Source organism: Lipotes vexillifer, unplaced genomic scaffold, assembly GCF_000442215.2.
Source record: "Lipotes vexillifer unplaced genomic scaffold, Lipotes_vexillifer_v1.1 scaffold1771, whole genome shotgun sequence".
NCBI lineage: Eukaryota > Metazoa > Chordata > Mammalia > Artiodactyla > Lipotidae > Lipotes > Lipotes vexillifer.
The window spans coordinates 535,223-551,355 of NW_006770128.1; the positions used below are offsets into that span (position 1 = coordinate 535,223).

Genomic DNA, 16,133 nt, shown 5'->3' on the forward strand with positions numbered 1-16,133 from the left:
CCTGCTGAATTCTGAGTCAGAAACTCCCTTTCCCAGGTCAACAAGAATTAATCTATTTTTCCATCTTTAGTTATATTGTAAGCAGTGAATTGATTTCAATTCAATCAACCAACACTGATGAAATCCTCCATTCATAGAGAATAAAAAAAAGTTCTTTTGGACTCTGAATTCCAACATTCTAAAAGAGAACTTCTTTCTGGAAAAGCCTCCTATTTCTACGCCCCAGATACAGGGAAATACCATCCCATGGAGGGCACAGATATACCGTGTCATTTAAGTAGTGTTGGCCATTTTGGACACAGCTAACATTTTATGTATGTGAAGTAACACACAAGCCACTTCTCAGGTTATTTTGTGTCACCTCATCGCAGGCCCTCAAAGTTACACAGCAATGTCGATCCAAAGGTAACTCTAGCCATGTCTCACCATGCTGCCAGCCACCTGTCACCCACCATGCCCTACATTAGTTTGTCCCCTGAACTGTGCCCCCGTGACAGGCTACGATAGGATGACAGAGCTCCAGGAGCGGTAAGAATAATGTCTACGACGCACACAGAACACTCTCAAACGCCACTCTGAGCTAAAATGAACATTTAAACATGAGCTGATTTTTAAAATCACTTCCCCATCTGCCACAGCCCTTCTTAATTCATCCTTCCTTCTCATACTTCACACCCAAGGATTAGTCCAATGTGTTCGCTGCCGCACTTAGTGAACCCGACAAAAGGTCACCTTCAGGTGGCTGCACGTGAGGGGGAAGGGTCAGTACATGGGGAAAAGGCACGGCAGAGGGCCTTGGGTTTTAAAGTAGGAAACGGATTCGCAGCTCAGATCCTAATTCTAGGATGGAAATCTCTGGATTAAAATTATTCCGATAATTTAGGAAAATGGAAATCTGCACTCTGAGTGTCCAAATGGACTGTTTAACTCGGGGGACCTTTCATTTCCAGAACAGGAATTCACCTCGACAAGGGGAATCACCAAGGTCTATGGACTTAAACCATAAATTCATTTTTGGCACGAATACTACAGGATTTGGTATTTGGCCTCACCGTCCTCAGCTAATTATAAATGAAATGAAGCTACGGGCAAGTAGACTGATGGCAGCAACAAGAAATGGTGAATGTGGGAAAGGAACACAGAAAATTGCTGAAAGGCTACAGTTGGAGCCAGCGGGTTCATCAACTTTTAGCCTGTCCACTACGTCACTTTACAAAACAATCACTGCTCGTGGCAACACAGACACCACGTGAGCAAGAGAGGGTGAGATTTCATCCTAGGCCCAAGGTTTAAGAAGCCAGTAAGGTATGAAACAGTTTTAAATCGTTCCATTTTGAAAAGACTGACATTTTTTTCTTTACAAAGTTTGATGCTTAAATAATGAAGGTTTAATTACTTGGAAAATGTATGCACGTGGAAGACCTCATTCCTCTTGAATCATCAAGTGGACCCTAAACGGTGCCTGTGTCACATGAAGCATGTTTACTGCCTGCCGAAGTCCATCCAAAGTCCTTTCCCAGATGGTTTCCAGTGACACCTCATATTGAATATTTTTCTCCAGAACATTTCTAAGGCTTTTTACAAAATGTTCACATAGCCTTTCAATTCCGGTTTAAAAAAAAATCCAGTTATTCCCAAGATTCCACAGCACCCATTTCTACAGCTAAGGGCTCCGGGAATCACAACTGAAAATACATGGTGGCCTCACTTCTTTTCCCATTTGTCTTTGGTGGCATTCTGGAAAGTAGAGGTGAGACACAACTACTCACGGAACATGGTGTAAAACTGCTGCGGGTTCAGATTCCACTTGCCCCAGGGGGTCTTGTGGCCTTTCAACTGGGCATAGTTGGCATGGTTGAACTCTGGTTCTGTGCCGAATGAGTCCAGGACACGCAGCATGCACCTGAAAGATAAAAGACGCCATGGGTGAAACTACAACCTTGACCCCCAAAGTCAAAGAAACAAAAGCTCTGCCCCCTCAGGGACCACCAAAGATGGACAAATCCTTTAAACTGAATGCCACTGGGCAGGAATTGAGAGGTTTTACACTAGCATGTCTACCAAACATCCCCACGTGTGACTTCCGAGCCAGAGCCATCACAAAGCTCATACAATCTGCTCTAGATGAGTTGACTAATCACAGAAGATGCTCCAATACCAGGGAAATAAAAAGCTCCCAAAAGCTGGAACTGCAGACCACCATGGTCACTGCTGTACCCCTAGCCTGGGCTGAGCATACAGTGGTGCCTAATGGACAACTGTGGAAGAAATAAAGAACTACCATTTTTAGAGGTTACTATGCCCCCCCCAATTCATATGCTGAAATCCTAAGGAGGTGGTATTAGTAAATGGGCCTTTGGGAGGTGATAAGGTCATGAGGGTGGAGCCCTCATAAATAGGAATAGTGCTTTTTTAAAAGAAATTCCACAGAACTCCCTAGCGCCTTCCACCGTATGAAGATACAGTGAGAAGTCTGCGACCTCACCTGACCATGCCAGCACCCTGATCTCAGACTTTCAGCCTCCCAAAATGTGAGCAATACATTTCTGCTATTTATAAGCCACCCAGGCTGTGATGATTTGGTACAGCAGCCTGGGCAGACTGAGACGGAGGTCTTATTCTGCTTAGAGCACATGGCATGTCCTGTCTCCTTCAACTATTCAAGATTTTCATCAACTAACTACAGTACGTGATTTTAGGTAAAGCTTAGAATCTCACTCAATAGGCAGTGGTGATTTTTATGTATTTGATAGTAAGAGGGCATTATTGTTTTCTCCCAGAGCTCAAAAAGAAGTGAAACTGAAAATGTTTTGTTTGGTTATTCCACAAAAGCCTTAGAACAGTATCAATCAAACCTGGTCTATTGCCTGTTTTTGTATGGCCTTCTAGCTAAGAATGTTCTTTACATTTTTAAATGGTTAGAAAAAAAAAAGGGAGAATATTTTGTGATGTGAAAATTATACGGAATTCAACTTTCAGTGTTCAAAAATAAAGTTTTATTTGAACTAGCCAAACCTAGTTGTTTCTGTATGTCTATGACTGATTTCACACAGTAGCAGTAGACTTGGTAGCTGCAACACATGGTCAAGCAAAGCCTAAAGTATTTACTTTCTGGCTCTTTAGAGAAAAAGCCTTCTGACCACTGCTTTGGAGTACATAAAGAATGACCAATCGGAAGAAAGGAATCAATACTAAAACAGAATTTATTGATTTTGGTTACATTTATCTCATCACTGATTCTCAAAACACGGATGTAAATTTAACTCATGACTGGCCAATGAAAAAGCACTATTTTCTGTTGTTATGTATCAGTAATAATTCTGAATGGCTCTTACTGGACCAATAAGCATAAAAGTAAATGAAGATAGAGCCCACACTTTAGAATCAGATGATGGCAATGACTTTTAAGCATCTGATTCACTTTCTTTCTTCCTTTCCCCACTAGGAGGAAGGGCATCTTCCCATTATTTTTACATCAATGCATATTGCAGAAAAAAAGAATGCAAACACCAGATAGGGTTCTCCAGGAAGAGCAACAGTAAACTGTCATTTTAGTGTGACGATTTTCACATCAGAGCTCAGCACTACTTGTCTACACAAGGAAGAAAATAAAGAGGGGAGGCAAGGTGGAAGGAGCGCAGGCCAGGACCACAAAGTAAAATACAAACCGACCCCAGAAACAGTGTCCTCCTTCTGGATTCCCTTGTGGCTCTCAAGGAACATTGGATCCTCACAGGGACTAGATATATATGTATAAGTAACTGAATCGCTTTGCTGTACACCTGAAACTAACACAACACTGCAAAACAACTATACTTCAATTAAAAAAAAAGAAAGAAAGAAAACAGCTGGGATGATGGTGGCAACGCTGCAAAGGTCACTACAGGAGAGGGGCGGAGGGGATGGAGGGATGCACACTGACAACTGGGGCTGGGGAAGGTTCAGCTCCCTCAAGAGGGACAGAGCTGGGATTCAAAGGTGAGAGCGCCCTGAGCAGGCACAGCAGGGAGAAACAGGCCACCCTCATCAGAGAAACCTTTGCCTTGAAGGCTCTGGCTACCTCCACTCGTTTGTAATTGACTGACCGTCTCTAGCTTGTGACTCTATTTTTAACTTGGAGTTTTACTGGTGTTATTTTAAATTTGGATAACTAAAACAAACCCTGAGGAGTAAAGATGCCTGGCAGGAGCCTAACTCCCGAAATCTTGGACTTTTACTACATGGGGCCTATGTGTACGCTACGTGAGGCTGGCTTCTACTCAATGGAAGGCTACAGAATGAATGATGGGATGTGTGAGATACTTACAACTCTACATGCTTATACTTGAAGCTTTGGTTTGGGAGTTGTCTGTTATTTTTAGCTTATCTGGGTTTGTCTTATAAACCCAAGGCAGGAGACTGATCTCTGTCTACAACAGAGGAGGCTGAACAATTACAGTCCTCCCTCTTCAATCACTTTCTACACCTGTGTGTTTTGGAAATGGGTGTGTGCCGGTCGTATCGATGCTGTTCCTCTAATGTCTTCTGTGTGTCTGGAGCATCAAGAACAGACTGATGACTTAAAAAGATATTTGCCTCGCTGCCCGAGGCAGCTGGCCTCCTAACAGGGCTGGCTGCAGCAATGCCAAAGGATTCCTGGAACATTCTCTCTGCGCTAAGCCACACTATTACGAGATGGACGCTCACAACCTCCTTGCCAGGACCTACTTTCTAATTTGGAGTTTGATGTATAACACGGTGTATCTTGGACTGTTTGCATCTCACTTTCCTGCGTGTTGTCCATGCTCAGCAAAGGCCTCACATGAAGCAAAATGGATATGAGTTTTGCAGTATCTAGCAGAATACTAGTCGCATGTAGGTATTTAATAAATGTTTCACTGAATGTCCTGGGTCCCTATATAAATTGGACAGAATTTATAAATATTTTCCCAAGATCAACAGGACTTATAGATTTGCTCCTAAATAAAAAAACCAACTGATAACTTTACATTTACCAGAATTCTTATCATCTTCCATCACCCAAGATGAATACAGAGAGCGCCGACAATTTCTAATCTTTAAAAGGGAAAGAAATGGGCAAGAAACTTTCTAGAGGACCTGCTTGGCCTTTGGATGAGATCTTAGCTGCATGAGACCACAAAGACGGCAGCACTGAAGTCCTAACAGACGTCCTTCCAGCTAATATCACTAACACAGATGATTTATTAAAGAAAGGAGGGATAAAACACTCTTCCATAAAATCCCCTCAGAGAAAATATGCCTTTCCATCCAACAAGAACCAAATACCAATCAATGGTGACCATTTTAATAATAAAATCATCCTTTTTAATTGACCTAAACGCTACCACTGAGAATATATTTCCACCCAAACAGCCCTTCTTAATCATGAGAATATGATAAGTCTAGGGACGCTCAGTTCCTTTTGCACATTTATCAGATGCCTGCCAGTCACAAAACGCCAGGGAAAAACAGCTCTTTTTTTCAATGCTGTAGCTAAAAAGAAAAAAAACAAGTTTGTTTATTTACAAGGCCTATTAGCAACAAGAAATATGGATGCTCCCATAGAGCGGAGAACATTTATGGCGGCCCATGATTCATGAAGATTTCAAAAAACCAACAAACCAAAAAACAGGAAAAACCTGATGCAGAAGGTAGAGTGCTATCCTGGACCAAACCCAGATATTTATCTTGCTTTTTTATGAAACACCTCATTTTATTGTGCCTCACATTTTTGCACTTTGCAGATACTACACTTTTTATGAATTAAAGGTTTGTGGCAACCCTGCATTATCAGAGGTTGGTTAGCATTTTTTAGCAATAAAGCATATAAACTTTTTTTTCCCTTTCCAGTTTTATACTGAAATATAATTGACACACAGCACAGAATATGTTTCAGGTGTACAGCATAATGATTTGATTTATATACAACATGGAATGACTACCACAAGTTTAGTGAACAACCATCATCATAGAGATACAAAATAAAAATTTTTTTCCTTGTGATAAGAGCTCTTGGGTTGTACTTACTTATCTTAGAGCTGCAAGTTTATACCTTTTGACTACCACTCCCCCAACTCCCCCTCCCCCCGCACCCCTGCCTCTGGTAACCACAAATCTGATCTCTTTTTCCATGAGTTTGTCTTTTTGTTTTCAAAGTATAATTGAGCTATAGCACTATGCCAGTTGTGGTGTGCAGTATAGTGATTCCGTATTTCTGTACATTACAAAACGATCACCGTGATAAGTCTAGTTACCATCTGTCACCACACAAAGATATTACAATATTATTGATTATATTCTCACACTGTGCATTTCATACCTGTGAAAGGATTTTTAAAATTAAGGTATGTACTTTGGGGTACGTGTCCTTTATACAATGGAATATTACTCAGCCATAAAAAGGAACAAAACTGGGTCATTTGTAGAGATGTGGATGGACCTAGAGTCTGTCATACAGAATGAAGTAAGCCAGAAAGAGAAAAACAAATATCACATATTAACGCATATATGTGGAATCTAGAAAAATGGTACAGATGAACCTATTTGTAGGGCAGGAATAGAGATGTAGACGTAGAGAACAGGCCTGTGGACACATGGCGGGGAGGGGAGGGTGGGACGAATTGAGAGATTAGGTTTGACATAAATACACCACCATGTGTAAAACAGATAGCTAGCGGAAACATGTTGCATAGCACAGGGAGCTCAGCTCGGTGCTGTGTGACAACCTAGATGGGTGGGATGGGTAGAAACACAACACTGTAAAGCAATTATGTTCCAATAAATAAATAAAGGTATGTTTTTTTTTTAAATACATAATGCTGCTGCATACAATAGACTACAGTATAGTATAAACATAACTTTTATGTGCACTGGGAAACCAAACATATTGTGTGACTCACTTTATTGTGATACTCGCTTTATTGCAGTGGCCTGGAGTCAAACCCTCAGTATCTTTGAGGTCTGCCTGTGTATCCAAAAGGCAATGCAAAGTGGGTAGTCTCCTCTCAATGAATCCCTTTCCTCTGCCCAAGACCATTTCACTGCCCAGTGAGAAAATCACCGCCACTGAAAAGAAATTCTACAACAATGGGTGTTCCCCCCCACTCTGTTTTTGAGAAGATTCTTAATATTTTGAATTTTCATATTTTTCTTTTCTATTATGGTTTATTACAGGATGTTGAATATACTTTCCTGTGCTATAAAACAGGACCTGTTGTTTATCCATTCTATATATAATAGTTTGCATCTGCTCATCCCAAACTCCCAGTCCTTCCCTCCTCCACCCTCACCCCCACAACCCCCAGCAACCACAAGTGTGTTCTCTATGTCTGTAAGTCTGTTTTGTAGATAAGTTCATTTGTATCATATTTTAATTAATTAATTAATTAATTTAAAAAAATTAACTTATTTTTGGCTGCGTTGGATCTTCATTGCTGTGCGTGGGCTTTCTCTAGTTGTGGCGAGCGGGGGCTACTCTTTGTTGTGGTGTGCAGGCTTCTCATTGTCGTGGCTTCTCTTGTTGCGGAGCATGGGCTCTAGGCATGCGGGCTTCAGTAGCTGTGGCATGCCAGCTCAGTAGCTGTGGCTTGCGGGCTCTACAGCGCAGGCTCAGTAGTTGTGGCGCATGGGCTTAGTTGCTCTGTGGCATGTGGGATCTTCCTGGACCAAGGCTCAAACCCGTGTCCCCTGCATTGGCAGGTGGATTCCTAACCACTGTGCCACCAGGGAAGCCCCCGTGTCATATTTTAGATTCCACATATAAGTGATATCATATGGTAGTTGTCTTTCTCTTTCTCACGTACTTTGCTTAGATTTGATGATAATCTCTAGATCCATCCATATAGCTGCAAAATGCATTATCATTAAGTGCCCAACATACAAACCTTCAAGTTGCAAACTTTCAAAGATGAGAACATATTATAAACCTATTACAGTACAGTACTATATAGCCGATTGAGTTAGTTGGGTACCTAGGCTAACTTTGTTGGACTTATGAACAAATCGGACTTATGAATGCACTCTCGGAATGGAACTCGTTGATATGTAGTGGACTTACTGTATTTCATTCTTCTTCATGGCTGAGTAATATTCCATTGTAAATATATACCACATCTTCTTTATCCATTCATACGTCGATGGATGTTTAGGTTGTTTCCACGTCTTAGCTATTGTAAATAGTGCTGCTATGAACATAGGGGTGCAGGTATCTTTTCGAATTTGAGTTTTGTCTACATACATGCCCAGGAGTGGGACTGTCGGATCGTGTGGCAGCTCTAGTTTTAGTTTTCTGAGGAATCTCCATACTGTTCTCCATAGTGGCTGCACTAAATTACATTCCCACCCTCAGTGTAAGAGGGTTCCCTTTTCTCCACACCCTCTCCAAGCATTTGTTATTTACAGACTTTTTAACGATGGCCGTTCTGACTGGTGTGAGGTGCTACCTCACTGTTGTTTTCATTTGCATTTCTCTAATAATTAGTGATGTAGAGCATCCTTCCAGGTGCCTACTGGCCATCTGTATGTCTTCTTTAGAGAAATGTCTATTCAGGTCTTTTGTCCATTTTTTGATTGGGTTGTTAGATTAATTCCTTATTGAACACACCATTTGCAAGTATTTTCTCCCAATCTGTAGGTTGTCTTTTCATTTTGTTTATGGTTTCCTTTGCTGTGCAAAAGCCTATAAGTTAAATTAGGTCCCATTTGTTTATTTTTGCTTTTATTTCTCTTGCCTTGGGAGACTGACCTAAGAAAACATTGCTACGACTTATGTCAGAGAACGTTTTGCCTATGTTCTCTTCCAGGAGTTTAATGGTATCATGCCTTATATTTAAGCCTTTAAGCCACTTTGAGTTTATTTTCGTGTATGGTGTGAGGGTGTGTTCTAGCTTCACTGATCTACATGCAGCTGTCCAACTTTTCCAACACCACTTGCTGAAGAGACTGTCTTTTCCCCACTGTAGATTCTTGCCTCCTTTGTTGAAGATTAATTAACCGTAGGTGTGCGGGTTTATTTCTGGGCTCTCTGTTCTGTTCCACTGATCCATATGTCTGTTTTTGTGCCAATACCATGCTGATTTGATTACTGTAGCCTTCTAGTATTGTCTGAAGTCTGGGAGGGTTATGCCTCCTGCTTTGTTCTCTTTCCTTAGGATTGCTTTGACAATTCTGGGTCTTTTATGGCTCCATATAAATTCTAGGATTGTTTGTTCTAGTTATGTGAAAAATGTCATGGGTAATTTCATACGGATCAAATTAAATCTGTAGATTGCTTTGGGTATTATGGTCATTTTAACAATATTATGAATTTTCATTTCTTTCGATTCTAGAGGACTTCCAATCTGGAATAACCTTGGACATTAAAGTTAATAATACTAAACTATAAACTATAACCTGAAATGGAGAAACCTAGGTCAGGCCATTAAAGATGCATTTATTGGTTAAGTTAAAGAACACATCAAAACATCTCTTTACAGAATAACAATAGAAAAGAAACATATGAAGGGACTTCCAAGTTGTACTAACTGAAAGATTTCAGAGTGCTCTCTTGGGAAGCTGATTCAAAACAAAACGTAGGTCAATACATACTACCAGTTGGTAAAGCTGGTACTAATTTCATGATTTTTACCCAAATTCATGACCATTGACACTATTAAATAATTATGGGGCTTCCCTGGTGGCGCAGTGGTGGAGAGTCCACCTGCCGATGCAGGGGACACAAGTTCGATGCAGGGGACACGGGTGCCCCGGTCCGGGAAGATCCCCCATGCTGCGGAGCGGCTGGGCCCGTGAGCCATGGCCACTGAGCCTGTGCATCGGAGCCTGTGCTCTGCAACGGGAGAGGCCACAACAGTGAGAGGCCCGCGTACCACAGAAACAAAAACAAAAATAATTATGATGTTTAGTTAAATGTATTCACCTTTTAAAATTTATTGGAAACTTTTATAGACCACAAATAAAAGACAGTATCAACTGTAATAAATGGAAGACACAGAAAAGCACATTACTATTCTTCCCCTTTTTTGTGATTATTTTTTTAGACTATACTCTGTTAAAAGTTACTACAAAATAATTCCCTGTGCTCATCTATTTTATACATAGTCATTTGTATCTCAATACAATACCCCTATCTTGCCCCATGCCCCTTTCCTCTCCCCACTGGTAACCACTAGTTTGTTTTCTGTATCTGTGAGTCTGTTTCTCTTTTGCTGAATAGGTTCATTTTATTTTTTAGATTTGGCATATAACTGATATCATACCACATGTGTCTTTCTCTGTCTGACTTACTTCAGTAAGCATAATATCCTCTAGATCCACTGATATTGCTGCAAATGGAAGAATTTCATTCTTTTTTTTTTTTATCACTGAGCAGCATTCCACTGTATATATATGCCACTTCTTCTTTATCAATTTGTCTACTGAAGGACCCTTAGGTTGTTTCCATACCGTGGCTATTGAAAATAGTGCTGATATGAACACTGGGGTGCACATATCTTTCTGAATTACTGTTTTCAACTTTTTTGGATATACACCACAGCAGTGGAATTGCTGTGTCATATAGTAGTTCTTTTTTAGGTTTTTGAGGAACCTTCATACTGTTTTCATAGCAGCTACACCCATTTACTTTCCCACCATGCTGTTTGGGTTACTAAAGCTTTGTAGTATAGACCAGCGGTCCCCAACCTTTTTGACACCAGGGACCGGTTTCGTGGAAGACAATTTTTCCACGAATCAGGGATGGGGAGTGGCAGATGAAGATTCACTCACTCACCTGCCTGCCGCTCACCTCCTGCTGTGTGGCCTGGTTCCTAGCAGGTCGCAGACCAGAACTGGTCTGCAGCCTGGGGGTCGGGGACCCCTGGTATAGACTGAATAAAGTCAGGAAGCAAAATACCTCCAGCTTTGTTCTTTTTCCTTGGACTGCTTGGCAATTCAGGTTCTTTTGTGGTTCCATATAAATTTTAGGAATATTTTTTCTAGTTCTGTGAAAAATGTTACGGGTATTTTGACAGGGATCACATTAAATCTGCAGGTTGCTTTGAGTGGCATGGCCATGTTAAAAATATTAATTCTTCTAATGCAAGAGCACAGGGTTATCTTTCCCTTTCTTTGTATCATCTTCATTTTCCTTCATCAATGTTTTACAGTTTTCAGAGTATAGGTTTTTCACCGCCTTGGTTAAGTTTATTCCTAGGAATTTTATACTTTTTAAAGCGATTTTAAACAGGATTGTTTTTTTACTTTCTCTTTCTGATAGTTCATTATTAATGTATAGAAAAGCAACAGATTTCTGTATATTGATATTATATCCTAAAACTTCTCTGAATTTATTAGCTCTAATAGTTTTTTGGTGGAGACTGAAGGGTTTTCTACATAAAGTATTATGTCATCTGCAAATAGTGACAGTTTTACTTCTTTCCTTCCAGTTTGGATGCTTTTTCTTTTTTTTGTCTGACTATGGTGGCTAGGACTTCTAATACTACGTTAAATTGAAGTGGCGAGAGGGGGCATCCTTGTCTTGTTCCTAAATTTAGAGGAAAGGCTTTCACCTTTTCAACACTGAGTATGATGTTAGCTGTGGGTCTGTCATAAATGGCCTTTATTATGCTGAGATATGTTACATCTATAACCAATTTGATGAGTGTTTTTACCATAAATGGATGTTGTTTTGTCGACTGCTTTTTCTACTTCTAGTGAGATGATCATGTGATTTTTATCCTTTTGTTTGTTAATGTGGTATATACCACATTGAATGATTTGTGAATACTGAACCATCCTTGTGTCCCTGGAATAAATCTCACTTGATCATGGTGTATGATTCTTTTTATATAATGTTGGATTTGGTTTGCTAATATACTGTTGAGGATTTTCGCATCTATATTCATCAAAGGTATTGGCCTGTGATTTTCTTTTTTTGTAGTGTCTTTTTTGGTTTTTGTATCAGGGTAATGGTGGAATTACAGAATGAATTTGGGAGTGTTCCCTCCTCTTCAGTTTTTTGAAATAGTTTGAGAAGGGTAAGTATTAGTTTTTCTTTACGTGTTTGGTAGAATTCCCCTATGAGGCTGCCTAGTCCTAGACTTTTGTTTGCTGGGAGTTTTTCTTTGTTTTACAAATTCAATTTCACTACCAGTGATCGGTCTGTTCAAATGGTCTGTTTCTTCTTGATTCAGTCTTGGTGTGTTGTATGTTTCTAGAAATTTGCCCATTTCTTACAGGTTGTTCACTTTGCTGGCATTTAACTGTCCATAGTACTCTTATGATTTTTTGGATCCTGCTGTACTGGTTATTCCTCCTCTTTCATTTCTTCTTTTGTTTATTTGGGTCCTCTCTCTTTTCTTCTTGGTGAGCCTGGATAAAGGTTTATCAATTTTATTTAACTTTTCAAAAAACTAGCTCTTGGTTTCATTGATCTTTTCCATTTTTTTGTTCTCTATTTTATTTATTTCCTCTCTGATCTTTATTATTTCCCAACTTCTGCTGACTCTGGGCTTTGTTCTCCTTTTTCTAATTCCTTTAGATTGTAAGTGAGGTTGTTTGAGAATTTTCTTGTTCCTTGAGGAAGGCTCATATCACCATAAACTTCCCTCTTCAAACTGCTTTTGCTACATCCCATACATTTTAGAGACTGTATTTCCATTTTCATTTGTCTCAAGGTATTTTCTGACTTCCTCTTTTTTTCTTTGATCCATTGGTTTTTTTTAGTGGCATGTTGTTCAGTCTCATGTGTTGGTTCTTTCCCCATTTTTCTTTCTGCAATTGATTTCTACTTTCATACCGTTGGGGTCAGAAAAAATGCTTGATATAATTTCTATCCGCTTGAACTTGCTGACACTTGTTTTGTGGCCTAGCATGTGATTTATCCTGGAGATGTTCCATGTACACGTGAAAAGAATGTGTATTCTGCTGTTTTCAGATGTGATGACCTGTAGATAAATCTATTAAGCCCAACTGCTCTATTGTGTCACTTAAGATCACTGTTGGCTTACTGATTTTTGGTCTGGATGATCTGTCCACTGATGTAAGTGGGGTGTTAAAGTCCCCTACTATTATTGTCAATTTCTCCCTTTACGTCTGTTAGTATTTGCTTTATGCATTTGGGTGCTCCTGTACTGGATGCATACATTATATAATGCTCTTCTTTTTCTTCTATTATAGGCTTTGTTTTAAAAGTCTATTTTGTCTGATATGAATACTGCTACCCCAATTTCTTGCCATTTCTATTTGCATGAAATATCTTTTTCCATCCCCTCACTTTCAGTCTGTGTGTGTCTTTAGCTTTAAAGTGAGTATCTTGTAAGCAGCATTTAGATAGATCTTTTTTAAATCCAATCAGCCACCCTATGTGTTTTGATTGGAGCATTTAGTTCAATGATATTTAAAGTAACTATTGATAGATATGTACTTACTGCCATTTTATTACTTGTTTTCTGGTTGGTTTTTTTTGTAGTTCTCTGTTCATTTCTTCTTCTTTTTGTTTCTCCCCTTGTGGTTTGATGATTTTCTTTAGTAGTATGCTTCTGTTCCTTACTTTATATGTCTTGTGTATCTACTGTAGGTTTTGGATTTGTGATTACCATGGGGTTCTACGTTGACCTGTGACTATATCTACTTGTTTTAAATTGGTATTCATTTAAGTTCAAACTCATTCTAAAAGATCTGTATTTTTTACTCCTTCGCCACATTTTGTGTTTTTGATGTCATATTTTAATCTTCATGCTTCTCCCCTTATTGCTTTTATAATTTTTTTGTCTTTTAATCTTCATACTGGCTTATTTAACTGGTTGATCTTCAGTACTTACTATATATGTGGCTTTCCCACGGGGATTTTCCCTCTCCTATAGATTCTTACTTCTTTTCCACTTAGCGAAGACCCTTTAACATTTCTTTTAGGGTTGGTTCAGTATTGATGAACTCTTAGTTTTTGCTTGTCTGAGTTCTTCATCGCTCCTATTCTAAGTGATAATCTTGTTGGGTAGCATATCCTAGGTTGCAGGTTCTTCCCTTTCAGCACTTGAAATATGTCCTGCCACTCCCTTCTGGCTTGCAAAGTTTCTGCAGAAAAATCAGCGGATAGCCTTATGGGGTTCCACTGTATGACTTATTTTTCTCTTGCTGCCTTTAGAATTCTCTCTTTAACTTTTGTCATTTCGATTATGATATGTCTCGATGTGGGTCTGTTTGGGTTCATCTTGACTGGGACCCTCTGTGCCTCCTGCACCTGGATATCTGTTTCCTTCTTCAGATTTGGAATGCTTTCAGCCATAATCTCCTCAAATACATTTTAGATCTCCTTTTCTCTCCCTCTCTGAGACACCTATAATGTGAATGTTGGTAGACTTAACGTAATCCCAGAGATCCCTTAAACTGTCCTCATTTTTAAAAATTTGTTTTTCTTTTTGCTGCTCTGATTGGGCAATTTCCATTATTCTATCTTCCAGACGACTTAGGTGTACCTCTGTATCACTTAGTCTATTATTCATCCCTTCTAGTGTGTCTTTTTTTTTTATTTCACTAATTGAATTCTTCATTTTCATTGGGTCTTTTTTATACTTTCTAGTTTCTGGCTAAAACTCTAACTGTGTTCATCTACTCTTTACTCTAGTTCAGTTAACATTCTTATTACCAGTGCTTTGAATTCTTTATCCAGTAATTTGTTTATTTCTGTTTCACTAGTTTTTCAGGGGTTTTCTCCTGTTCTTTCGATTGAGACCAGTTCCTCTGCCTTTTCATTTTGCTAATCTTTCTCTGCCTCTATGAATTTAGGTGAAAAAGTTACCTACTGCAGTCCTGAAGGGGTGTCCTTACATGGGAGTACCCCTATACAGACTGCAGGTGCCCAGTGCCTTTGGCGGGAGAGCTGGATTTCATGTGAATGCAAGTCACCCTTTCCTCAGGGTGTGCTGGCAGCTATCACCTTGGTATGGGTGGGGCTGGAGATGAAGGGGCCAGAGCTGAAGGCGGGTGTGAGGTGGGGCTTCCTCTCTGCTCGGTGGCCATCACCTCCGTATCAGGGGTGGAGTCTGATGCCAAGGTGCTGAAGTAGAAGCCCTGAGGTTCAGGCCCGAGCTGGCTCTGTTCCTTTAAGTGTGTGCTTTCCCTTCTCCCAGCACTGGGACCCTTACCCCAGAGGACGAGGGAGTGCTGAAGCAAGGGCAGAGGATGCAGGCTCTCAGCTTGTGTAGCTTGACCACAGAGATCTGAGCTGTCTCCAGTGCACTGTCTGTACAGGCACCAACAATTGTTTCCCTCGCTCTGCTCAGATGCAGCCTTGGGTCCAAGTACCCTTCTGCCCCTCACAGTCATTCATTGCCCCCAATCTCCTCCAGCCCTGCCTTGCTGCGGCACCCTTGGCAGTTGGAGCCTGCGTGACCTCTCAGCATGCATCGGAGGGTGAGTTGTGGTTGAGTGGCCGCCGTCAGAGGTCTGGGCTGCTCCTGATGCACTGCTTGAGTAAGTGCCAACAATGGCCACCGCCTCCCCCACTGCCCAGGCTCCATCCTGGGACCAGGTCACCTCTGTGTCCCACAGTCTTCTCTCTCGTGTGGCCAGCCCAGCTCCAGTGCCATCTTGTGACATGGAGTAAGTGGGGCTAGAGCATTTGCTGGGCTAGGGCTGGCACGTGCTGAGGCAGCTGCAGGAAACCCCTGTCTGTCCTCTCTGCCCTGCCTCAGGGGCAAGCCAGGGCACACGTGCTCCACACAAGCAGGGTCTAGGCCTTCCGCAGCTCTCCTGTTGGTGCCAGTGGTCCTCCAACCTAAAAAGGGGGCTTGTTTCCCCTGTGTATAACCCCACGACTCAGGTGCCCAATCTGTGGCTCTCACCGCTCACTTCCCAGGGCATGTCTCCACTTGTGCAATCTCCCTTTTCCTCTGAGTCCCCTCCCAGGGGTCCCTACCTGATCCCTTTTCTTCCCTTCCTACCCGATTACATGTGAATCTTTCTTACGGTCTTGGTTGTACAGGAGTCTTTCTGCCAGTTTCCAGTTGGTTTTCAATGAGAATGTTTCCACGGTTAGATGTATTCTGGATGTGCACATGGGGGAGGTGAGTCCCACATCGTCCTACCGGGCCATCTTGATCAATCTTCTCTAATAAGAATTACTAAACTCAAACTAGGTATTTTTTTTTGCCTGC

At 40.8% G+C, this 16,133-nt stretch overlaps 1 protein-coding gene across 1 annotated transcript in view; it reads right to left on the reverse strand.

Moving 5' to 3' along the window:
• MGAT5 (alpha-1,6-mannosylglycoprotein 6-beta-N-acetylglucosaminyltransferase) overlaps positions 1-16,133 on the reverse strand; it is a 226,002-nt gene that overhangs the window by 107,561 nt on the left and 102,308 nt on the right. Inside the window, exon 9 of the mRNA XM_007446032.1 lies at positions 1,770-1,903. Within this exon, the coding sequence (XP_007446094.1) occupies positions 1,770-1,903 (134 nt within the window). The remainder of the gene's footprint in view (positions 1-1,769; positions 1,904-16,133) is intronic.